The sequence below is a fragment of the Micropterus dolomieu genome, linkage group LG20 (assembly GCF_021292245.1).
Source record: "Micropterus dolomieu isolate WLL.071019.BEF.003 ecotype Adirondacks linkage group LG20, ASM2129224v1, whole genome shotgun sequence".
Lineage (NCBI taxonomy): Eukaryota > Metazoa > Chordata > Actinopteri > Centrarchiformes > Centrarchidae > Micropterus > Micropterus dolomieu.
The window spans coordinates 13,984,812-14,010,746 of record NC_060169.1 but is presented as its reverse complement, the minus strand read 5'-3'; the positions used below and the strand labels follow the sequence as shown (position 1 = coordinate 14,010,746).

At 39.4% G+C, this 25,935-nt stretch overlaps 3 protein-coding genes and 1 long non-coding RNA gene across 6 annotated transcripts in view; 2 read left to right on the top strand and 2 right to left on the bottom strand.

Annotated features, from left to right (window-relative positions):
• The window catches only part of grtp1a (growth hormone regulated TBC protein 1a), a 10,201-nt gene extending 6,680 nt beyond the window's left edge, over positions 1–3,521 (top strand). For both annotated transcript variants that reach the window (XM_046032484.1, XM_046032485.1), the window contains 2 exons: positions 1,788–1,973; positions 2,105–3,521. In XM_046032484.1, the coding sequence (XP_045888440.1) occupies positions 1,788–1,973; positions 2,105–2,197 (279 nt within the window). In that variant the 3' untranslated portion in view covers positions 2,198–3,521. The remainder of the gene's footprint in view (positions 1–1,787; positions 1,974–2,104) is intronic.
• On the bottom strand, positions 3,027–15,041 carry lamp1a (lysosomal associated membrane protein 1a). Its single transcript, XM_046032483.1, has 9 exons — positions 14,651–15,041; positions 6,619–6,725; positions 6,316–6,535; positions 5,889–6,050; positions 5,562–5,767; positions 5,341–5,466; positions 5,187–5,253; positions 4,945–5,112; positions 3,027–4,186 (listed from the first exon to the last, which is right to left on the bottom strand). Exons 1-9 carry the CDS (start codon positions 14,703–14,705, stop codon positions 4,047–4,049), a joined length of 1,251 nt encoding a protein of 416 aa, XP_045888439.1. The 5' UTR covers positions 14,706–15,041; the 3' UTR covers positions 3,027–4,046.
• On the top strand, positions 14,569–24,202 carry LOC123958827. The gene is made up of 3 exons (XR_006822167.1): positions 14,569–14,808; positions 14,903–14,975; positions 23,436–24,202. It is a non-coding gene; the product is annotated as an uncharacterized LOC123958827 (long non-coding RNA).
• On the bottom strand, positions 16,475–25,935 carry cul4a (cullin 4A). 2 transcript variants are annotated; one of them, XM_046032478.1, is made up of 21 exons: positions 25,838–25,935; positions 25,254–25,421; positions 23,841–23,956; positions 23,483–23,586; positions 22,681–22,750; positions 22,516–22,589; positions 22,274–22,436; positions 22,095–22,184; positions 21,873–21,955; positions 20,814–20,881; positions 20,261–20,379; positions 19,980–20,172; positions 19,677–19,781; positions 19,444–19,554; positions 18,870–18,955; positions 18,627–18,734; positions 18,210–18,323; positions 18,003–18,108; positions 17,741–17,913; positions 17,448–17,600; positions 16,475–17,350 (listed from the first exon to the last, which is right to left on the bottom strand). In XM_046032478.1, the coding sequence occupies exons 1-21, from the start codon at positions 25,866–25,868 to the stop codon at positions 17,255–17,257; spliced, it is 2,331 nt and encodes a 776-aa protein (XP_045888434.1). In that variant the 5' UTR covers positions 25,869–25,935; the 3' UTR covers positions 16,475–17,254. The 2 variants fall into 2 exon arrangements, with proteins under 2 accessions (XP_045888434.1, XP_045888435.1); XM_046032479.1 differs by having other exon boundaries at positions 25,254–25,858.

The window sequence follows — 25,935 nt, the reverse complement described above, 5'->3', positions numbered from 1 at the left end:
GACCACTCAGCAGCAGTCCAGTCCTTTTTGTCTTTAGCCCAGGCGAGACGCTTCTGACGCTGTGTCTTGTTCAAGAGTGGCTTGACACAAGGAATGCGACAGCTGAAACCTCGTCTTGCATACGTCTGTGCGTGGTGGTTCTTGAACCACTGACTCCAGCTGCAGTCCACTCTTTGTGAATCTCCCCCACATTTTTGAATGGGTTTTGTTTCACAATCCTCTCCAGGGTGCGGTTATCCCTATTGCTTGTACACTTTTTTCTACCACATCTTTTCCTTCCCTTCGCCTCTCTATTAATGTGCTTGGACACAGAGCTCTGTGAACAGCCAGCCTCTTTAGCAATGACCTTTTGTGTCTTGCCCTCCTTGTGCAAAGTGTCAATGGTCGTCTTTTGGACAGCTGTCAAGTCAGCAGTCTTCCCCATGATTGTGAAGCCTACAGAACTAGATTGAGAGACCATTTAAAGGCCTTTGCATGTGTTTTGAGTTAATTAGCTGATTAGACTGTGGCACCAGGTGTCTTCAATATTGAACCTTTTCACAATATTCTAATTTTCTGAGATACTGATTTTGGGGTTTTCATTAGTTGTCAGTTATAATCATCAAAATTAAAAGGAATGAACACTTGAATTATATCAGTCTGTGTGGAATGAATGTATACATTATACAAGTTTTACTTTTTGAATGGTATTACTGAAATAAATCCACTTTTTGATGATATTCTAATTATATGACCAGCACCTGTATATGAGACAGCAAAGTATTTCTAAACATTAATGTTTTGTTGTTAAAAATGTGCTTATAATCTCTCAAACAATAAAAGTCAAAGCACACCATTCACTGTCCTACACAAACACTCTTTACTAAATCCAATCTGATAAAAATTCTAAACATTTGCTTTTTAGTCCTTCCTTTTATTGCAATTTGGATTGGCCAACACACCACGTACAGCAATCCTTGCTGTTGGCCTGGGGAGGGGCGTTGTTTGTTCTCCAAAAACACATGGAGCTTCACTAGGAGGGCGTTAACACTAACACGGGTTCATGCTATTCCTTTGAGATTTCCGCTCCTCCATATGAGAACAACACCTGAGTTACAAATTTCAAAATTTAATGCAAGGAATCAGGATCAGGAAAGTAAAATAAGTCAATCTTGATTTAACTCTGTTTACTTTTTCTGAACCCTCCACCTTTACAGTGGAAAAAGCATTGCGTTTTTGGTGGAATAGAAACACAGCAAGTCATTAAAATATATGTGCAACAACCCCATGATGACCTACTATATAGTATGTCTGCACTTGCCTGCACCAGCGGGTAGCACTTGGACGTGAGTCTTTAGACAACATACTACAGCCTAGGGCTGTGCAATAAATCAAATCTTTTGTTTTCTTTTCAATTATAAATTTTGCTTCCAGTGATTATGAAAACAAGATAATTGAGATAACGATTTTTGCGCTGCATCCTGTTCAGCAATGATGCTCTGGTTTTGTCTTATCAGAAATCCAGCGCACCCTTGTCCTTTACAGCGGTGGCTCGTCACCATTATTATCCTGAGCTTTCGGCACATTACCGCACTTACCGCATAAATTAGCCTAGCGGCTCACAGTTTAACAAATTACACCATTTATGCTTTTCTTACTCACCATTGGTTCAAGTAACAGCATCCTGCTCCATCCTGAGTTGCACTTACCTGCTGTTTGTTCAAACTGCTGGTTACACTTCATATCGTGCATCACTACGCAATGTGTTCTCTGGTGGGATTTACTTCGGTGTTGCTGTTTTTCCGCAGACAGTTCTGCGGATTTGGGATTGCCTGTTCTACGAGGGCTCTAAAATCCTGTTCCGTGTAGCGCTGACACTGATCCACCACAACCAGGCTCTGATTCAACAGGCCCAGTCACTGCCAGACGTCTGCCAAAACTTCAAGCAGATCACCCACGGACCATTTGTTGATGAATGCCACACTTTCATGCAGGTAAAAGAAGAGGGATCCCATCACTGCTCGTTATCCATTGTCAATTCACTGGAGGAAAGATCAAGAAGAATAAAAAAAACATCCCTTGTTACATGCTACCTTTAATCCTGGTGTTTCTTGCCTTTTCCTAGAAAATCTTTGCTGAACCAGGAAGTCTCTCCAGGGCAACCTTGACTAAGCTGCGGGCGGCATGTCGATCACGCATCATTGCAGAAGAATCCTGAACCAAGAGTATCTGTTCAAACTCATTACACATTCCACTGGGATGAGCGCTCACACAGCTCGTTAGCATCCGTATTTTTTATTTCTTTTTTTTTTTTTTTAAACAGACTTGTCACAGTGACTACTACATTCTGTGTAGGTTTTGTCTTATACATAATTTGTGACGATCATATAGCCTAAGTGAAATATATATGGTTTAATGAGAAAATTTAATTTTGCTAAAATGTAGAATTATGCACTTTACTCAAAGTCAGAGACACTGTAGAGGGGGAAATGAAGCTTGGCAATAAATGGCCAGGTCAGAGAAATGACGTGTAAGCACAGCCAAGAGGAACGTGTCTAATGTAATTCACATTGAATGGTAAATGATGACAAAATCCATGCTGGCACTACCTGCTGTGGTAATCGAATGTGAATCATACTGATTTCGTGACATATTTCAAACACCAATTCATGTACTTTTTGGTTGATTTCATCAAATGTCATAGTTCTTGACCTCAACCATTAATTCAAGTGCACTATGATGAAATGTTGGTACAATTGAAAGGGCTGCTTTCTTTTTCAAACAAAGGTCTGTCCAGTTTGTTCTGTGTTTGGGTTTTGTGGACCTTTTCATACTCTCATAGTAGTGATATCAGATTTTGTTGCACTGTACAAAAATAGCCTTGGCATTGATCCCAGCTCTGAGTATTCTGTGTAATGTACACCTGGGTGAGCAGCTCAGAGTAAACAGCCATGTTTATTTCACACAAAACAAGGTAAAACAAATCATAAAGCTACTGTTGCAAGGATTTTATATATACATATATATATTAAAAAAAAAAATCTGCACCGGATTTAAGATTTTTATTAATTTTCATTAAGATGCATAATAGAAAATGGTTTGATCGCATTTTCTATTAAAAAAAAAAAAAAAAAAAAAAAAAGATCAAAGCACACTACAATTCATCTTAAAATTTCTTTAAAGAGGGCAGGGGAAAGCAAGACCAGAAACTGAATCCATGCACCTGTTCGCTTGTTGTTATACATTTTAGTAATGCACAGTTGCACGATGTATAGCCGGACCACTTCACACTTTTTACATAAAGCAACAATCTGCCTTTTTATCATCACAAGACTGTGACAATCACTGAACTTTAATTAGTTGAATTAAACGTTGCCTCAGTGCACCATTGGGACAATTCAGGCTTTTAGCTGTGGAGGAATATGATTGGAAGAGAGACACACTCAGAGCTTTCCCTTTTCTCAGCATCGCTGAGATTATCTTGTGCTCAGGAAATTAAACAAAATGTGAATAATAATAAAACTCCTCCTACTTCAAATGTTTTTACTTGCAATGACATTTTTTTAACCAACAGTGGACAAGCCATTGGAACTTAAAAAAAACTCTGTCCTATAATTTATTTGACCCTCTGTCTCATTAATTGCATGGAATATTAAAAACAACACACAGCAGTTCAAGCAAATTCATCCAGTTCTTAGAAATTAATGAAAAGGACTAAAGACAAACAGCTAACATGAACTTGCCACAGTAAATTCAAACTGCCTCCATCCTTGATTGAGTGAAGACTCATGAATTCCTTGAATCTTCGTCAAGACGCGCACCATGTAATGTAAAGCAGATCTTTGGCTTCTTATCATCATCATCATCATCTCACAAAGGAAGTGAAAGGAAAATCAAATATCCAGGAGGTCACATAGGATATGCAAAAACATGCACTCGCCACAGAGTAACAACTGCTTCCATTCAGTCATGCTCGAGTCCACAATCTAGCATTTGCTCACTCACACCCTCGGGTTCATCTCCCCACCATTCAGTCTCTCAGGCTCAAGTTAAATGAAGGGGTTCATTCAGATGGTCTGATAGCCAGCATGGCTCCTCTTCCTGCCTATTAGATACGCAATGAGGACGATCAGCACCAGTCCGGCAAGAGCTGCTCCAACAATGATGGGAATGAGCATCTGGTCTTGGTCCACCTGACACTCTTCCGCTGGAGACAGAAAAGAGAAATTTGGATCTTCTGTGCAGTAGCTCTCTTTAAATTTGTGCCTGATGAAACCATAATTTATAATGGCTGACCAGTTTTAGCACTTTAGCACTCAATGCCCTATCAAAGTGCAAAAATGGCGACATATGAAATAGCTTGACGCAACTAAATAAGTTGTTTAAACTCGAATTACAGTAGTAGCATTTAAAAGAATAGCTTGATATTAGGAAAAGTGATCATTCACTTCCTTGCCAGAGAATTAGATGAGAAGCAGCATGCCACTCTTATGCCAGCAGGCGATTAGCTTACCATAGCATAAAGACTTGAAGAAGGGGGAAACAGCTAACCTTGCTCTCTCCAAAGTTAAGAAATATGCCTACCAGCACCTCTAAATCTAAGTTATTAACACAAGGTATCTTGTTCGTTTTCGTCTCTGCACACGAACAAGTGAAAAAAATAAAAGCTGTGCTTTTATGGGGAGTTGTCACACACAGAAAATGACAAACTATACCTTTAAATCTGCATATTTCATCAACCAATATGAAAAATGTGAATTGTGGAAGTCTACTGCAGCTCCTGTGAAGTCTGATTACCTATTAGACTTATTGTTCTAATTATTTCTTTATTATTATTAGATTGCTCTCCCATTCCACAGAGCACTATCTTGACTATCAACATTGAGGTCCAAGGACAAAAATAAAGAACATAAAGATAAGGAAAAAGTAGATAACAGCAGGGATGATAAAAGAAAGCATTAGTACCTGTAGCAAACTGGTTGGTGGTGACTTCAAATGGTTGGACCTGCAGTCTGAATGTGTTGAGGGAGAAGGCTGGCACCACGACCAGAGTTTGCTCAGCGTTGCACATGTAGGAGCGGCCCAGCGTGCCCCGCAGGTAGTTCAGACTGGTGTTGCTGGCTGAGAAGGGAGCTGTGGGGAGAGATCGGTCGGTGATTCTTTGAATGAAGGAAATCACAGCCAAGAAAGAAGTACAAATGACGTACCAGTCATATCAGACCAATTAGCAAGCAGAGTTATCCCACTCAGGTGGTACTTGTTGCTCGTGGAGTTCTATAGGCGGAAGGACATGGGTTGAATAAACACTTGTATCCACACTGACAAAGATACAAAAACTGACTCAAGGAGGTGAGATCTTACCAGACTGAAGGTGAAGTTGAGCGTGGTTGTTCGCCCCTGTGTCAAAACCAAGGTAGCACTGCGGGCTTCACATGATCCTGATGAAGTTGTCAGATTGGGAGTGAGGTTTACTAATTCTTGGACAGTCTGGCAAAGTAGACAAAGATACATTTTATTTGACGTTTGTTACACACAATAGACCTTTTTTGTTGTGCTTACTTGTAAAGCTCTCATTTTTTTACCTTATTCTGAAAAAGAGAGAAATATGAGACGTTGAGCTGCAGTCCCATCTGGGCCAGGAGACACGCAGTTCCGTTGCTGTTGTTTACAGTGTACGTGCCTCGTTCAGGTGTTCCTGGAGGGGTTGGTGCTGGAGCTGCGGTTGTGGTTGTACCGGCAGTGGTAGGTGGAGCTGTAGTACTGGCCTGATCTGCCATACATACACTTTCTGTAATAAGAGGAATTATAAAAAAAGAACTAAATCAACCACAAAGAAGTAGGTCACAAATAACCTAGAAACCCACCCACTCAGGTAAAGAAAATACAAACAACAACACACAGAGTCGTACCTGTTGGACTCAGGTCATTTCCTGGCATGTACGCCTCAAGCCTCATGTTAGAGAAAGTGACATTTGCTCCACCAACTCCAAAAGTGGCGGAGCTCACACAGCGGTAGGTGGTGTTGATCGTTGCCCAGATCCCAACTGACGACGACACCACAGTGACCACATCTAGGACGAAATCAAACAAATTATTTATAAATCCATAATAAAAGTACATGTGGAATATGAACCCATGTGTTCTTCACTGTATGTTTACTAGAAAGTCTGACGTGTTCAGATTTACTTATATCAGATTAAATGCTGTAATGAAATATTTTACTTTACATATTTAGATCTAGAGTGAATGTAATTGTCTATGCAAGCATTTAACCACACTTAACAACAGACTACTTCTCCTCTGTGCTGGACAGTTTGCTGCGGTATTTGTTCTCACCAGAGCTGTTGGCCTCAGGGAAGACCGAAGCGTCGCTGAGGTTGTACTGCAGTGTCAGGTTAGCAACACTGTACATACTTCCATTGGTTGAAAAGCTCAGCCCCAACGCGTGGCCAGGTCCAAACACCGCCACCAGCCAGGGTGCTCTACCGACTGTGCCACATGAGCTGCTGCCTTTATCGACTGTAGCAGAGTTGGGCAGAGGGACCTGAGCTTTTCTCTGAGGAAAGACAGGTGATCCAGTCAATTAAATCAATATCAGTGCTTTCAGAGATGGAAACCATTTGTTGTCACTGTACATACTGTGCTGTTGGAGGTGTTGTATGTGATGGAGATTGATGCAGAAAGCTCAGCCTTAATGCAGGTGGAGTTCCCCTCATTCACCTCAAGAGTAACCGCCTGAATGCAACCTGTAGAGGAGAACATAATGAGCAGGGAGGCACAATAGTGAAAAACAGTCAAATAAAAGTAAACACTATAACTGAAAATATACCAGAAAAATACTAAAATAACTGTCTTTCTCCCATACAAATATACAACAGGGTAATTACACTTGAGTGTTAATTTGTGTCAAAGCACACATCACTAAAAACATTCCACAGTGATTGACAACACATATTTATGTGCTGCACAGTACTAATTATTAATACACAATATGACCTGATGATGAGTTAGACGACTGCTACTACAGTTCAGTTTGCCAGTAACCAACTTCACTTTATTAATATACACACACACACACACACACACTTGTATATTGAATAAGTATTCATTATCTGCATCTTATATCTTGCTGTTTCACTAATTACATTTGAACATTGTCCATTGTACAGCAGATTAAGTAAGTAAATTGTCAAATTCCATTTTCATTTTAACATGGTCAAAGAATGCTCATACAAGCATGTGAAAATGAATAGGATTATTGCGCTTTCATTTTTAAGCAAATAACAAGGCAGTTTATAATGCTTTTGTTGAATTAGGCTACATTTTCATTTAGTCCTCTATATTATCTTGCCCTTGTTAAGGTCACAAAATGAGAATACATTATGTCAGTGAGAATTATTACAACATAACCACTGTTACACGATGCCATGTCCTACATACACTATAAAGCAGTTTACACAAGCCACCACCAGAGGTCTGCAGACAGCTAAAAGTGAGACATCAAGACCACAAACAACCCCCCACTCTTTGCTGACAAAATTGTAGAGCTGCTGCTCCACTCCGGACTTATAAAAGGTGTTAACATTGTAGTGGATTTGTTCATTTTTATATCAAATAAATTTGCAGACCCCAAATTCTTTCTCTCTCCCTGAGAGAAAGAGGGGGGGGGGGTTGAGATATCAACCCTCAGACAGCTGAAGAGACTCCAAAGGAGAGGGGTGAAAGGTTTGCTTTCCCTAAGTGCTATTTTTGGGCAGTTTGATCGTAAAACTTGCCACCTCTGGTGAAGCTGAGATAAGACTCGGTGCCTGACTGTTAAAATGACAAGTTCTAACACTAACCAGGAATTAACTTTCTCCTGAACAGCCTATCAGCCCTCTTTTTGAAAGAGGGCAGGAAACCCTAAACTGCCCCCCACACGTAACCACAGCAACTGACCTTCCTCTTTCTTTAATTACCTCACATCAAAGGATATTCTCCTCTTCACGCCCAGACGTGAAACTCCAGACGCCGGAGAAAGGACACAGTCCACATTCCTTTGTGTGAACAAAGGAATACTGTCTCCTCAAAACGCATTACCTTGTTTAATTAAATAATCTTTGTTAAATTACTAAACAGGTCTCTTCACTCCATTAGAGTAGTTATATTACTGTGTTGTTGCTATTGAAAAGAAGAATCCATATAAGTTACTTAGCAGTGTTTTAATTTTCAGCAATGATTCCTGACATTCGTTTGTGATGTTTTTAACTAATGCTTTATTTCCAGCTCCTTCTGACCTCTTATACTTTTATATAGAAATATATACCGAAATGTTATCCTGTGTTAAATAATTAATTCCCCCAGCTCCTGAGCAAATGATTGTTTAAAGAAATAATCATTTGCCATCTTCAGTCTCCTCATGGAACCAGAGTTCCCCCAAGAGGACAAAATAAGTATTACATGCCATCGTTCTGCAATGCCGTTTTTAATGTACAATTGTCACTCTGTATTTATCCGTTCGTAATCTGATGCCATGTTCGTGTAACTTGCTTATATTCTCCAAGTAAGAATGTGTAACAGCCAATATTATCCAGGAAGCTAGTTAAGTTCCTTTCATTTGATGTGATTCATATGAAATGCTAACCTTTTAAGGTTTAACTACTGACAATTGTTTTCCTTTTTATCAAATGCTTAAAACTAAGAACGGTATAACCGTTTGACAATTAAGGTTTGATTGTGGGAAGATATTTGATCACAATACGCGCAAATAGGTAGAATAGACATTAAAAGTTAAAAGACAATCTTTCAGGAAACCGGAAACAAGCCCTCTGGGGAACAAGGACTTCCCCCTCCGGGGGAACACGCCCCAACAAACAAAAGCAGCAACACACGCTCGCTCGCTCTCTTCTCTCTTGCTCGCTCTTCCCTTGGCCTTCGGCACGCGTTCAGCGTGCTCCGTCTCCCAGCAACACCCTAAGAAGTCCGGCCCGGCTTGCTGCGAAAATTCCTTTGTCCTTTTCAAGCCACACACGCAAAGCGCCGCGACCTCGGCTTTTCCCTCGTTTCCAGCAACTTACTTGCTTTTTATTTTTTTGTTTTGTTTGTTAAAAGTTAGCAGACCGTTAAGTCACACAATTTTAATTCAAGAACGACAAAGTTCTTTTAAGCTTTGTTCCATCGAGTTAACTTGCACTGCTCCCACCGAAGGACTGACCCAGCCACGTGGGCCCGTCTTGCCAGCAGTAACCCAAAGGACATCCAAACCAGAACAGTGCCTAACTGCCAGGCCGAGGACGGTCGCCACTGGAGTGTTTTTCTTCTTGCAGCCACGGAGAACCCCCGGAAAATTCCTTAGCAGAAAGACAGGAATACCCGTGCAACATGCCTAAAGTGCAATTCATACTTCCGCGCCAAATCGACGGCGTAGGTGATGGCGTAGCCTACCGGGCTACGCAGAGGCTACGCCATCGCCTGACGTGCACCTCCTCAAAAATGTAACTACACGTCGAGTCTACGCGGACCGTAAGCTCTGTGATTGGTCGGCTGGGTAGCCACGCAATGCCTCCGAGCCGACTGGAAGTACCGCGCGCTTTGAAGTAACATTTACTAGCGGCCAAAACGGCGGCTGACACACAATGAATCAATATATTTGACCGTCGCAACCCAAGCGAAATGACTCGTTCCGCTGTCAGAATGTGATCCATTCGGTTGGTAACATTTGAAGGCTACACCAGCCGCACGTTTACAATTTTACCCCCATTTATGTTCTGTGGAGGGCTAAACCAGAAGTTAGCCTGCTCGGCCAGCAAAAGTCAACACAGTGGACGCTGTAGCGCTACTGCTGACTAGCGTTTGGGGGTGTAATTGCAGAATGACGGACACACCTACGCACAAGTATAAACGCATGCCTACACAGGAGTATAAATGGGCCTTAAGGCAGGCCGACAACACCCTAAACCACGGCATTCTGTGATCAGTGATGTCCAATAGTCTGTTAATCCATTATCTTTAAAACTCCTAGACAAATTTAACCGAGTTAGTATCATCTAAGTGCTTTCATTAGTTCTCTTTCTCCATATGAATCAAATTCTTCCCACAATAGAAGTCCACATTCTCATTGTTTGCCCCATGTTTGTTTAGCCATTGTTTATTTCTTTGATGTATATTTAACCGCATTTATTTCACCTTAGTTATCTAATAAATTTCACCGTAATCACAGGAATTGTGTGTGTGTATTGTTTAACTCCAAGTCCCTGTCACGGAGGACTTATGCCCATTCGATATGAGATTGACTGATTGATTTAAGGTAATTGAGCGATTATTAACTAACTCAGATTACTAATGAATAATTGTAATTATTAAAACATTACTCAGGAGTTGGGAGACCCTGAGCGAACTGAATCTCCGGTGGTGCCCTTTTTCGAGGAATTATGAGTTAATATTCCTAATATTAATTTCATAAGTTTATTAAAAATCATACGTAGACCTGCTACAACATCTCCAGAGCGGTCTGTACCATACCAAGTGTGGCTCCTATGAAAAGAATTACAAATTAGCATTTGCCAACCTGGCAACATTCACACTTGCATTATGGGCTATTAATACCTTCGTGACCTGGAAACTGCCAACTCACCACTGCGTGTCCATATGTGTTTGTTAGTGGCTGTAAATCTCACACAAATCAGAATCAGAATCCGCTTTATTGCCAGGTATGTGTACACATACGAGGAATTCGACTCAGGATTGTACATTGCTCACGATGTGCTTACTTGTACAAAAATACAATAATAAAATAATGATAAAATAAAATCAGACACAAACTACAGTATAGACAACACTAACATACACAGTATGAACAAAACAGTATAGACATATTGACAAATAGTGCAGTGATCAGAGTGCAAAGGATGCAAGAGTAAACCATTATTCTCATTATGTACATGTTGAAGGTGGATATGATATACAGGTACACATACATGTACACAGTGTGATGGAGCATAGTGCAAAGGATGCTGGAAATAATAAATAAGACCTATGACCTTATGACCTGAGGTAGGTGTATTGGTATACAGTATATACAATATGGCATGGTATGAACATAGTATGAACAGCACTGAATTTGAGAATGGTGAAGAAATAAATAAGAAGTGGTAACCAGTAAACAGGTGGCTGATTAGAGACAGACTTACTGGGTTATTGCACAGGAATTGTTCCTGACACTGTGAGTCAGAAATCAGCTGTTCATCAGAGTGATTGTTGGGAAGCTACAGTGGCTATTCAGGACTCATGTACTTATCAACCCTACAACTCATATCCTTAAAAAAAAAAACAAAAAAAACCTTTCTCACTCATTCATTGTACAGTAATGCAATACAGGAGTTTCACCACTTGCTTCACACTTCCCAGAATGTCTACAAAGACAGTGAAGCAGTATGGCTAAAATGTGGCCATTTTATGACCGTTACTATTCCTCTTTGGTGAACTTTCCGACTACCAGACATGGATTTTTATTTACTGTACTGTAGGTTAATAGATTGAATTTATTTATTTTGTTCAGTCAGACTTAAGTTATAAACAGGCATGTGATTGGCAAAGGGCAAAAAAGCAGGAAAATATACTGAGACCCCCCCCCCACACCCTGATAAAACTGGCGGCGGCAAAAAAAAGGAAAAAGAACGGCCACAAAAGTTTCATGGGATCGCGCCAGTTACATAGAAGCCGTTGCCACTGTTACCTCGCGAAGCGCTTGTTTGCCTGTCTATTGATGAGGAACGCAGAGTGACCCCACAGATCAAAGCCGTCTGAAAAGGCCTTATAAACCCTGTCACAACCATTCACAAGAAATTATTTTATAACTTGCCAAAACCTTTAACATAAGGACATAAAGACTTAAAAAGCAACCATTCATACAACAAAGTGTATATAGGCTATATGATTGATCAATCAACAACAAAGTCAAAGTAAACATTAGACATAGCCTATAACAAGCAATAATCAAATCATACCCAATTTATCCGATGCTTATTGTCAACTCAGTATTGGGCAAGTTACTCAGAAATAATATAGCAATTACCTAGTTACTTAGCATATAGGTTACTCCTTAAAAAAGTGATATTAGCTACTCTAGCCTACTTATTACTGGGTACTGGGTGATAACGCCACACTCTCCCGATGAGTCCAAGCATCACTGGCAGTAGCGGCCGGAGTTTCTTTCTGAGTTTCACGTTGCTGTTTTGCTTTAACCGATGCTTTAATTAGCCTAAGTCAATGTAAAAAGCGACTGTGGTACACACTGTGCAGGTGTGGAATGGGCAGCTGAAAGCAAACGAACATCCTTGTTGATACTTGGAAAGGAAGAAAACTTTACATAGGTCAGCCTGTAGATGTCCTCAAATCCTTCTGCAAACAGATCTGCACGATTCACGTGGGTCCGATTTTCAGGTCGGAAAATCCGGATTAATACAGAAAAATCACATCCCTGTATAAAGGAATAATTATTATACTCATCAGGGGAAAATTATTATTCTGTCCACCAATGCTGGAAGGTTTCAAAATTCACTAGACACTATAAATATTTTACTCCTAAGAAGGATTTTTGGAATTTAAAAAGATGCTCAAAATAGTAGCTGGCTACCTTCTTACAGTCCAGACAGAGATTTGTTTAGCATTTGGCCTGTGGGCAGTGTTAGTTGCTATTACCAATTTCATAACTCACTTATTACACTGAGCTTTTGCCACTTTCACATCCCTCTCCTTTCTCAAGCCCTCTCTTTCCCTTCAACTTGACCATTCTCCATTAATATAATCTACTGATCCTAATGGAGAGAGCATTGCGCTCTAGTCATGTGCCGGTCTCTGTCAATCACACACTTCCTCCCCTGCTTTCTTGTTGAAACTTGACCTGATGTCACTTCTCTGTCCACCCTGTAAACACACAGTAGACGGTTTACACAACACTGCAATGTGATCATGAGGTAAAAGCAAAAGCGGCTGTGTGTGCAATGTATCAAGTTGAAGAAAGCAGCGTTAGACTTTCGGGTGTGAAGAGAATAACCAAACAGAAAAGTATCTCACATTGCCACATTACAAGTCCTCAGCATGTTGCAGAGTGGAAAACAAAACTGAACACCAAGTTAGTGCTTACTTACAAAAAACTACAGGCACACAGTAATATATATTAGAATGAGCAAAATGGTAAATAAAACCAACATACTACCAACTACTCGAGCTATATTGGCTTGTTTTCCTGTGTCAGCAGCCGGGTACGTGTGTGTGTGTTCAGGACGATTAAACTGATCATAAACTAACACTGTCAGTAGGCCTCTACTGGGCTGTGTACAACACAAAGCCATCACAGCAGTCACATGAAGCTCTCAAATGACACAACAATGAGGCCAATCTGCTGGTCCACAACATTAACAAAACCTAGGCATTACATCAGAATAGAGTAGAATAGAATAAAGTCCAGGGACTTCTCTGGTAAGTCTGGTCTGTTTTGACACAAACTACCCGAGGACTATGAAAGCCTAAAGGTGACTCTATTAAAATGATAATTTAAACCTGAAATTGAAAATGTAATTCCACAATAGCATAATACTTTTCCACAAATGTATGTGTCATTTGAGTAGAAATGGAATTGAAAATGCAATAATCCAATTTGCATTTGAATTTTCACAGCCTTGTATGGCAGTTCTATGACCATATTAAAATGAAAAAGTAGACAATATTCAAATGTTAATTCAGATATGAAAATGCAATATAAACAATGGAACATGATTTTCCATTTATGCAAGCAATATTCAAGTAAGGATGAAAATGAAAGTGAATCTGTCCTCTCATCAAGACAGTTCTTCAGGTAGGATGGATGTCACTTCCAAATTGCATTTTCAATTTGACAATTTGAAATCAGGTTACAATGTTTATGTTTCATTTTAATTTTCAAATTTTAATTAACATGTGAATGCTGTCCATTGTACAGTGTTGTAACGTTACCACTTTGAAAAACAAAACGTTGAACAGTTTTTCCAATAGAAGATTATTATGGCCATAGAATGCCCATATTAGGATGTGAAAATGAAAATTGGAATTGTAAATTGGATATGTTAATTTAACAAGTTAATTTTCCCTACAGTCTTCCATAGAGGACAGCTGACCATTGTATTGGATTTTTGGAGTTTTCAAAGTCCATGTGAAACCTTTAAAGTCTGTGGGTCCAACAACACTGATCCACGGTTTGGTCAAACTTAGTTACTATATAATTATATATTATATTCATTCGTATATTAAGTCAAGCCATGAATCAATATAAGATAACCAATTTCTACATCCTATGCAGGTGGATCAACATGTTACATTAACGTCTCATCTCACATAAATAATAGCTTAACTATAGCTAATATGTAGCTACATAACACCCAAGTACACAAGAATAAACAGCTAGATTTAGACACACTTGGCTGTAAGTAACGATTATTTTCATTGTCAATTAATCTGCCGATTATTTTCTCAAATAGTAGATTAATTAATTGGTCTAACATATACAATGTCAGAAAATAAATACGTTAACTTACTTGTTTCAGCTAAACAAGGAAAACCTAAAGCTAACACGACTAGCCAACGGCAGGTTGTCGTGACGTCGTTTGGTCTAACGGGCAGCGGCAGGACGAGTAGCTTTAAACCGAGAAACACTCACCAAAAACCGCAAACCAGGCGATGATAAGCGCGGCCAAAGCGTGAGAGAGTTTCATCCTTCTGTTGAGATTACACTGCAGGGCAGACTCTAGTGACTTTTCAGTTCCCGTAGAGGAAAGAGAAGGGGGAAAAGGTGGTGTTGTGTCGCTGCAGGCACAGGTGGGTCACGGCGCACTGCAAACTGCACTTGACTTCACGGACCGTTAACGTTAGCTAAATCCGACGCGTCACTCTTTTTCTTCCTGTTGTTTAGGTTCCTCCGCTGCCAGAAGATAACATAAAGGAGTTATTGGGAAATCCTAAAGCACATCCAGCTGGTGAAAACGGTCAGTAAACGCAGTTATAGATGTCGGTCGCAACCACACTGACTGACTAAGCCATGTCTCATCACGTGAACTGGTAGCATTTAGAGCCCTCCAGTCACGTGAGCCCACCCCTCTTTCTTTTACTAGGACTGAGCTCTTTTCAAGCCAGCTGTCTGCTCCAAACAAAATGGCACAAATATGCACAGCTGAGTATGAGACAACAGTTTTGTCCAGTGTAACTGCATGAGAAAATGTTTGTCGATAAATGTCACTTATCACAGGCTTAAATACGTTTAATGTATAGTATATCGTACCAACAAGGTGTAAAAAAAGAAAAAAAAAAAAGAAAGAAAGAAAAAAAGTGTACTTCCAGGAATAATAGCATTTTTTCACACGAGTGACATGTCAACACTAGTTATTTAGTAAGTAATTAAAATGTAATGAGCACTGTGGAACAACAGCAAATGCAGGGATACATTTACTTCGGTTCGTGTGCCTTCTCTTCCTAACACTTATCACTCAAATTCATATTTAATATCATGTAATTCTAGATTCAATGGTTGCCTGCTAAAACAGTGAACAAGAATGAGCCCACTAACTAACGCACACTTGAACACAACATTCCTGAAAGAATTTAAATACATGTGTAGTAGTATGCAATATGCATGCAAGTTATATGGTTAGGCATTTGAAATGTATGATCTGAGGACATTATAGTTTACTATAAGAGTAGGTAGCATGTGAGTCTACACACACCCTGTGCTGTGTTGCACGGCAGGCTGCAAAGTGCATGTGTTGTGGGTAGTCAGCTGACACCTTCATCAATTCACGAGGGGGTGCGAAAGCCTAGAAGGAACGCAGAGGCTGCTTTAAAGCTGCTGTCCAAGACTTATGAGGGCACTGCTACATTCTCCCTGCATAGTTCAACCACACTTTTTAACAAAGGACATGCCAATGTAATGTCAGACAACTAGCTCTTGTTAACATATTTGTTTAAGATCTATTTCTTAATCATACAAAAGCTGTACATTCCCCGCTTGTGACAGTGGAAGTATGAAGAAGCAACCCTTTCGTTTTCAGTTACATCTTCCAGGAACTTGAGACATGAAAATCCCAAATGACTCATTTACATTAAAGTGATGTCTACGGTTTACTGAAAATAACCTTTAAATCTGAAATCATTTTCATCACAAAATCAATTGTATGGAAAGACAATAATCCACTTCCATAATGTATCATTTGGGGCACGAGTAATACAAAGTGGAAAAGGATGACAATGCTGTGATGTGTAACAGACTTTGTGGTTGAAGTAATGTTCATTTGTTGATTCCACTACTGTTAACTTGTTTTTGTTTTTATTGATTCATTTAATGAAATCAGAGTGGACTGGAGGAGTTGCATACTATTAGCATGAGAAACTATGTAGCATGCTTAAGCTGAGAGGCAACAGGACAGAAGTGTTAAAAAAATAAATAAAATAAAACTACCCCTAGTTGGTTATCTACAAATCATTCATTGAATCATTAAATATCCATTTATTCAGGTTCACTTTTCTCACTCTTACATAGAATACAATCTGATCTACAAAAACATCAGCACATGACATTGGACATTTGGACATTTTGGTCAAAACATATAAGGTACTCAAAAGAAATACCCAAGTGGCTTGCCTGCATGTCATTTATCTTTTGCGTTACAAGCAATGAATTCTCCCTCCGACCCAAACAAGTCTGACCCACATCCTTTTCAAGTCTCTTCTTGTCCTAAACAGCCGTTTCTCTGCCAAATCAAGCAACCAACCAATCAGGTTTACACTCAGCGGTTTCCGCAGCCATTCGCAAGGAAAACGCCTTGAACAAAAAAATAAAACAAAAATCTTAAAACTCAAGACAACAAACTATAGTAGAAAATAAGTGATTTTAGAACAACGTGATGAAGAAAAAAAAATCCAAATCCCAAGGAGGAAAAAAAAAAAACAAAAACAGAGGAAAGTGCGAGTTATTTTCAGTTGAGTTTTGCATTAGCAGATTCGTAAGTCACATAAACAAACCATCAACAACCAGGTCACTCCTCCAGCACCATCCCACTAAAGATAACGCAGAGCGGGAACAGTACAGCCAAGTCTCTTTCGTCTCTCTGGAGCTCTGAGTGATCTGGATGTTGCACCCAGGATCGTGGATGGAGGGAAAGATGGGCACCAGAGGAGAGTCAGGTGGCTGAAGGGCCGTAATGCTGTTTTTTTGGGGGGGCCAGCTGTACGCTTGCTGTGAGGAAAGCATGGCTGTAACAGCAGTATCCCTTCAGGCAACATAGTGGTACTGGTTAGGAGTCTCCTTGTCACGTTCCATGTAGTCTCTGTCTATGAGCGACTCAATCCGCTTCTTCAGATCGCCTGGCTGTGGAGAGGAAAGCAAGTCAGATGCTGATGAGCTTTGTGTGTGTGTTGGGAGAAATATTCAAAATAATATGAATGAGAATCCTAAGATAGTTCACCTTGACAGGGAACTTTAGCTGGTTGTAGAGCTCTGATACCAGGAGGTTGTGACTGAGGGTTTTCCTCATCTTCATGATGCGCACCACAGCTGCATCAATCTGATACTGCCTGTCTTGAAACACACGCTCTGTGGTGCTTACCTGCTCCTCTACCTGTGAAACAAAAATGTGTTTAACAAATGGGTGAGGACAATCCTTTTGCTCAGGAAAACATATGTAAGTAGTAAGTAAAAAAACATCAAAATAGGAGGAGAAGCAGTGTGTGAAAAAGGTATATTTGCTAGTATTCTTACAGTTTCCTTCATTTGGATCTGGTTGATCTTGATGCGGAACAGTTTGTGTTTAAAATCATTGTTGAAATTGAAACGGTCGCCATCCTCCACGTCTTTCCCTCGAGGGTTCTTGTTGAGAACACGCGCTTTTCCGCAGGCCAGGGACTGCAGTGTACGCTTGAGCTCTCCTTCCTCTGTGCAGGACAAGAGAGAATGATACTGTAATACAACTATGCCTCTCCCACAACAGAGTAGTTGAACTGCATGTTTAAAGACGTGTAACCTATGCCAGTGGCAGCTTGAATCTCCTCGATGCTGAATTCCTCTCCCTCATTAAACATCAGCAGCACCAGCGTCTGGAACAGAGAGACCTGCAGCTCCTTCTTACCCTGCAGGATAAAATAGTAATTTTAAGTGTAGTTCAGACGTTTTTTCAAGCCAATTTGTCGTCCTTTCCCTGTGCCCTGTTAAAATAATCCCATGCCCTTACCTCTTTAAACTCTGCCTTTAGTACAGCGTGGCCCAGTGTGGGCTGCCACTGCAGTTTCCTTCCACTGTGCTTCCCCAGGTAGAACAGCTTGAACACCTCCTGGAGTTTTACCATCTACCAAAACAAACAACAAGAGATGAAGTATGTACCAAGATTGTCCTTAACACAACCAAATTTAGAGAATATCAGTAGGATGACACAATCAGTCAATCCAAGTCTTTTTTCTCAACAAACTTGCTATAAATCAGCACACTATATGCACAATAAATAAATTAATAAATAGAAATAGTTTAAATGAATTGTCTGATGCTCAAGTTGTGCTTTACCCACAAAAATAAATATTTATTTGTCAAGTGTATTTGTCAGAAGTACCAAAGCATAGTGTGCACAAAGAATAGCAAACAGAGATATGCTTACCTCTGGGGGCAAGTGGACCTCCATGGGTGTGTATGAAGGCCAGTAGCCCATAGTGAGGATGTTCACAGTAAGTTCTATGTTGCTTGGCTCACTCTGGTTCTGTATATACTAAGTAGAAATCACAGTACTTTTACAATTCAATGACACAGTACAGAGGGATGCATATACATACTGGAAACATGGCATCAATATTTTAAAAGGTACACATGTATGTTTTTTTTAAGTGTGTCTATGTGCAATTACCTGTTTGAACTGGATCATTATGTCTTTGGACAGTTCCATGTCCTTGAACATCCCCTCAAGCTTACTGGTAAATGCTGCACCACATTCTGGAGGAAGTCAAGACCACACAATATCACAAGTGACTTGTTTTAACAACTCACACCACCACATATGCACCCATGACAGACTGTGATCTCTTTATACGTTAGTGCTTCATCTGCTGCATTGATGCAGAGATCTCTTCTATACTGTGCAGTGAAAGGCAAGATCAAAGGGAAACTGAAGAATTTTCTCCATTTTAGGCAAAAATCACATCAAGAACATAATGTGATTATGTTGTACATGGAACATGAAACATGAAACTGTATACCTCTTAAAATCTTATATCAGGTTGCGCCTCTCAAATCGAGTGTTATCATAGTCGATTTTCTAAAATTATCAATAACTTAAAAATAACATATTATTGGTGTGGCTGCATTGGAGCTTGGTGTCATCAGTGTGCATGTGTGTCAATGTGTAAATAGAGGCAAATTGTTAAGTACTGTGGATGAAAGTACATTGTTTATAAATGCAGTATAAAAGACAATGGACTCACCATGTTTGAGCTTGGAGAGCATGGACTTTTCAGCATCAACAGAGGCACTCTTGCCGACCAGCAGACGCTTGGCCAAGTCTTTCTTATAGAAAGCTTCAAATACATCTTTTCCTGGAGGGAGAAAACAGATCAAAGAGGTCTTATCAGAGTGTAACAAGCTTCATTAGTAGTTAGTCACACTATTTAAAGCAAACACACACACACACACACACACACACACACACGTAACTGACCGTGTATGAAACGGAAGATTATCATTATCTTGTCCAGGATTCTCTCCAGCTCCTCCTCTGTTGCCTCCTTGTTCCCTGCTCTTAACTTGGAATCCACATATTTAGCTGGATAGAAAGCAATGGCCAAAAAAAGCTGTTAACACATGGTAGAACTAATAAAAACCATAATAATATGCGCTGTGGAAATATATTAATGAGTACAAAGACAATGTTTTGTACTTTAACAAAGTTGTTAAAAACTGGTAGGACTTAAGAAGAAAATGTATCAACGGGCATGGCATGCCATTCATTTCTCTGACCCACCAATAAGTTCAGCAGGTTTGTTGGGCCTCTTATTGATAAAAGTCTCAAAGGCCTCCTTCATGGCGTTGATGAATCCCTCATTCCGCGTAAAGCAGCTCTGTGCTACATTGTCCATCTTGTCCTTGAAGTCCAGCAGGTCTTGCACCATGTCCTTGTCTTTCTCTGGAGTACATACAATCTCTCCACCGAAGGACTAGGACCGGAGGAAGTTTCGACAATGTGTATATGCATTTCTCAGACATAAAAGGGCACGGGCATGTTATATTGAGCAATGAGCATACCTTTATGTAATCCCTCCAGAACTGCAGCAGTGTAGGAAGTCCTCCCTTCAACTTGCTGAAGAGCTGGTAGAGGAGCGCCAGCTCAGTCACACGATTTCCATCCAGCAGGATGCTCAGACCTAGCACAAAATATTCCACATCATTGCATGTGTGCAGGTATTTTAAATATTAAACTAAAAAAATATTTTGCAATTTCATGTTCATTCACAAAATAGAAAAATTAATGGATGGGCACAGCTGAACAAAGAGGGCAGATAACATTTCTCCTTTAGTCATGGACTTTGCTCGAGTAGATTTTAATCCCAACCACTTCCCAGCAAGTAACAAAGCAGATAAAATACAGGCTTGATTAAAATTTAAAGCAGCAGCAGAAACCATACATGATTAATTGAGCAGGTGGGGCACCCTACAATGTAATGTAAACCAAATGAAGACCACTACAAACTAGACTCAAACATTACCATAGAGCAGAATCCAGATGCTTTACAAACATAATCCATATTGCCACACACACAAACACGCATGCTAAGGTAAGCATTTCATACAGACTTACCCTTTTGTAGTATTGCCGACATATGTTCTCCTAAAAGTTGTTTCTCAACGCAGCTAATGAGTGGTTTCCTGTGAAATAATGAGAAAATGTATTCAAAAGTCTGTACTTTGATGTGACAAAGAAAAACACTCCTGACCTTTCTGCACATAATTAAAGTCTTGTTGTTCATCAATGATTTGTCAAAGCTAAAGAAAACTGAGGTTACAACTAAAGCTCTGGAGTCACATGTTTAAAAACTTTTAACACTATCAGAGCAACATTTTTAAATGTAAAAATCATCTGTGAAGAGATGTACCACATTATTAGTGTTTCCCACAGGATTTTGTGAGACTATGGTGGGTGGACATCGACCCTCTAGGCGGGGTCTGGGGGCATGGCCCCCCGGGAAGAAAAATGTGTACATTTTAAAGTTAAGTGTATTAATTTGGTGCACTTTAAAAGCAAAATAAAGAGTCTAGGTCTATGAAGAACTTTGCACTACCGTTAAAAATGTTGTGCCCTAGTAAACATTTTCAACATAAACACAGTGTATAGATATAAATGGTGATGAAACAGCAAAAAAAGTCAACTTTATTTTACTTTATTGAATGTCATTTAATTATTTAATCTTTCTCCAGCAACCCTAAATCAAAGAATCATTTGTAATTAATTTAATTTACATTTTATTTTACTTTTAATGGACATATGTAACATGTTAAAATATTTCCTGTGAATATAATCCCATTAATCTTATTTCCATACTGTATACGTTGTGTTAACACCTTATTTTGAAAACCGGACTTTGTCCTCTGTGTATCTTTGCGCAACATTCACCAACTCTGACGCAATTTGATAAATTATTGTATGTTGTGCTCGTATTGCGTACAATTAAGTCTTAATAGCCTCTCATCTGGTAAGATCCTCATACTGTATCACTTGTTTTGTGTAATTTATTTTCTGATATTAAGGGTTGGTTTAGTATTTTTATTGAAGATGTTGGAATGTATGAATATATGCGACATGATTGTTTGTCTCAGTGATATGTTGTAATAAGATAATTAAAGTTTTTTTTTTAATTACTGGGTGCTCTGGTCGAGGTAGCTCATGATACGATCATTCTCCTCCTCCAACCGACGAGCCACATGGTGCAGGTACTCAGGCACCTGGACACATGCAAAACACAGATTCAGCACATTTGTGGATGAGAAACATATTTTTGACATTATGTGTATAAAAGATTACTGTCAAATGACTGTGACCACATGACACTAAAATCATCAATCCATTAATAGTCTCACTCACATCTCTCTCCTGCATCAGCCGCTGGCCCTCTGCTGCATACAGACGATTGGTCTCAGTCAAAAATCTCTCCTCAAAGGAATCTTTGTAAACCTTACCAAAAGTCAGAGTCAGGAGGTTAAAACAATGGTATACATTCAGTCCATCTTCTGATTTGTTATAGTAAACAGGTGATCAGGTACCTGTAGGTCTGACAGCATGCCCAGTAGACTCCTGAGCAGGCTGCGGTCTATTGTCTCTCCATTCCGCTCGAGTTCGATCTGTTCCAAAATGCCTTCTACTGTGCGCTTCTGAACTCCACTGTCGCTCACAATGTGGGTACGAAACAATTCCAACCCAGTGTCCCTGCAACGTACAAACAAACATCAGCCTCTTACAAGTACACCTTAATAAACAAAGTTATTTCAATAAACTGTCATTTTACCAGATGGAGGGGAGTAGGGAGTTCTGAAGTACATAGGTACGATCCAGGAAGAGAAAGATACTTCGGATCATAATCTATAAAGAGAAAACAGTCTTAACATGGGATTTACACTCATCTAATGGTGGAACAGTTTTGATACGCATACCTGTCAGACATCAAACTTACAGTTTGCCTGCAGTGGTCCTGCCAGCAGCGATTCATTTTCTTCAGGAAGGATAGGTTGTCCAAAGACTCTGTGAGCTCCATGATAAGGAAAAATCTTACATTCACTCATGTCACTATTTTGTATAACCATACTTCACAGTATCATGTGGCTAGCCAGCATGTAACACCTTGGTTTTGCTTGTTGGCTGAAAAAGATTCTGTATTCAAGCCGGGTGAACTAATGGCTTTTATTGTTATCTGTATTGAGCATGCCAAGGTTCTTATTAGAGCCAAAAAATTGCACTAAGCAAGTTGTAAGTTGGATTGCCTATAATTTTAAACAATTTTGACTCATTGACTTCATGTTTTGTTATAAAACTGCAGATTTATCGTACAATATGTCAAGCATTTGTACACCATCTGTCAGTCACAGCCACTGTTTGGTAATGCCCCATTGTGTGGGATTTGGAACTAGTAAGGATAACTGCCAAACATGTTATATGTTGACCCCTTGTGAAAAAAGGCTGCAACAACACTTGTGCTGTGCCAGCAGAGCCCACACTTCCCTAAGTTCAGTTTAAAAGCTGCCTTATGTTCAGCAGCAGGCTTAGAACAGGACAAATGCATTTTGGTTTACAGTAAATTGCAGGTTTAGTGCTAGTAAAGTCAGAGGTCTTACAAGGTAACACACCAACTATCAAGGAAGTCACAATGCATCATGATTCAAAATATAACAAGATGAAACATTTACTGTCCTTACCTCAATATTTCAACAGGCTCAACACATAACTTGCCTGATACGGTTGTGCACAAAAAAGGATATTCTCTAAACTGGTGGATCTGGGCCTGCACGTGATCTTCACAGACCTGTCGTAGCTGCTTGTACAGCGTGGGGGAGACTTTATACGAACAGAGGTTCTCGACCGCCTTCAACAAAGAGAAAGTGACAGAGACGAGGAGAAGAGAAGAGACAGGAGCACAAGAGATCGCTTCACAAATCTGCAACATCAAATCTGTACTGTATGATCTGCTGAAAGAGCATGTGTTAAAGCATATGTGCTAGTCACGTTGAAGTGTTCTGTACTGGCACATTTCTACAGTCCAGCACTGCTATGCACTTATCACAGCCTGGGAGAAGGAAACATTCAAACCATTGGTGTTTAAAAAGAAAGACAGCAAACCTGATAGAGCTCTTCCAGATTGTACTTGATAGAGGTGCTGTTCTGGATGGCACCCACTGCATCCCGTAGCTTCAGCCACGTGTCCTCAGTGTAGTTCTCGGCTAGTTTTGGCCTGTCTGTTACAAAAAGCCAGAAACAATGTTAATTTATAGGTCAAACATATTAGGAACTGCAAATGAAACACAATGTTAGCATTTAAACATATGGTATTTTGACATGTTTAACACAAACATGACATGTTGCACATTTGGAAATTGTTAAAAGATTTTCACAAAATAAAAGTTTTCTTCCAGTAATTTCTTCCTTAACTCTAGACCAACATCTGCAATATTGTATATATCTTGGTCATAAATAAAAATGGATGGAGGGTAATCTTAGTTTTCATGGTCATTATTGTGATAACTGACAATGAATTAAGAATCATCTCCTCCACTGCACACTTTGGACCCACAGGTAAGAAAACAAATAAACATTTTTCATGACATAAGGTTTTGAAAACATTTTTCAGTCTTTTTACTGAAATATTCAATTTATGGATTTTTTAACAAGTAAATAAGCTGGAGAACACATTATGTAGTTCTAAATAAAGTTTAATAAGCATTAAAAACATACTTTAAACTTAAAAGTATGTTTCTGTAGCCAATAAAATTTGTTTTATTAATATTTGAAGACTTAAATCTTAGATAATTAAGAGATTGTCTAAGCTGACTGTAGTATGAATATGCATATCAGCACATGCCCTCTAAGCTCTCTCTATATAAAAAACAAGGATTTTTACATAAATTATTTTCATTACCTATTAAACTTATCATTTTTAACTTTTTTAAATAAACATTTACTCTATAAAACAATTGCTTACTTAAGCTTACCAACTGCCAGAAAATGCAGTTATTACATTTTTATTAACAAGTTAGAGTAAACAACTTTTTGCATTTGATGCTGTATCCAATATGTTTGTTTTGTTAATTTGTGAACTGAATAAAACACATGACAGAATAATAAACTCTTCCAGAAGATACAGTTTCTGAAAAATCACTTACTTGTGTCAGCATACATACACTGCCTTATACCTTTATTAAGGCCTGAAGTAGGCTGCACCCAACATGTGAATGTGTTTTTCGATGGGACAACTAGAAGTTGTGAGATACTTTTAAAATCATAACTGCCCATAAAAGCAAAGCACGGTGGATGTGTGTCTTACAAAAACATGCCCTACTTAAATCTGACACTTGAAGCCTTCTAAGCAACAATACAAATCAGAGCAGTTAGGTCCCACTGCACTTTACATTTGCAGCCATTAAAGTACACAACTTAGACAGTATGATCTAAAAGCTATAACCTGTGTCGTATAAATCGATGTAATAAATGCTGCTGCTGTTAGTTAACGAAGGGGAAAACGGTCAGTGACAATACCTTTGAAATTTTTGATCACTAATTTCTTTGAAGCGCCAGTTTTGCTTGAGGCCACAGCGGATGTCCTGGCCATCCCGTTGGTGTTGTGCTCAGTTATAGCAGAGAAGCTGGCTCTCTTGTCCTGTCGGGTGTCCTCTGCCATTATCAGATTAGCGCTTTGGCTTAACGCTGTATGGTTCAAGTGTTTTGCTAAATTAGTGTTAAGATTGTTCAATCGCGGTTTATTTACTGTCAGCAACGCAGCCTCTTTGTTGAACCAGTTGCCTTTGGTTGACAGTAAAGACAGTCGCAGTGTATTTACAACACATTAACAAATGAACACTGACTAATGTTAGATTCATTAATCAAAAAACATTACTACCGTCATCTAAGTTAAACAGATAGCTAGCTAACAGTATGATATCTCAAACTGCAGCACACTTTAGCTACCACTTTTCGTCTTCTCCACAACACTTTAGCGTTAGCTGCACAGGCTAGTCCATACCAGGCTTGACTACTTACAGATTTTAACAAGTTCAGTTATTCTATTTTGCGACAGTAAACAAATACATAAAAGCGACATAGTTAACGTTGATATAACAGACCCATGTTATTGGTGGCTTTCTTTACCCACATAGCTAGCTAGCACAACAAAATGGCTTTTCTCAGACAGTTCAGTTGGACAGGTGCATCTTGGGTGAAA

Excerpts from the sequence above, each read along its gene's own strand:
- lamp1a (XM_046032483.1), bottom strand. The coding sequence starts at position 14,705 with ATGAAACTCTCTCACGCTTTGGCCGCGCTTATCATCGCCTGGTTTGCG. Across the intron at positions 6,536-6,618 it reads ACAACACCTCCAACAGCACA|AGAAAAGCTCAGGTCCCTCT; the intron begins GTATGTACAGTG and ends GTCTTTCCTCAG. Across the intron at positions 5,254-5,340 it reads TCAACTTCACCTTCAGTCTG|AACTCCACGAGCAACAAGTA; the intron begins GTAAGATCTCAC and ends TTCCGCCTATAG.
- cul4a (XM_046032478.1), bottom strand. The coding sequence starts at position 25,868 with ATGTGGGTAAAGAAAGCCACCAATAACATGG. Across the intron at positions 22,751-23,482 it reads CAGATCCACCAGTTTAGAGA|AGAGTCTTTGGACAACCTAT; the intron begins ATATCCTTTTTT and ends CATGGAGCTCAC. Across the intron at positions 18,735-18,869 it reads TAATGATCCAGTTCAAACAG|TATATACAGAACCAGAGTGA; the intron begins GTAATTGCACAT and ends ATTTCTACTTAG.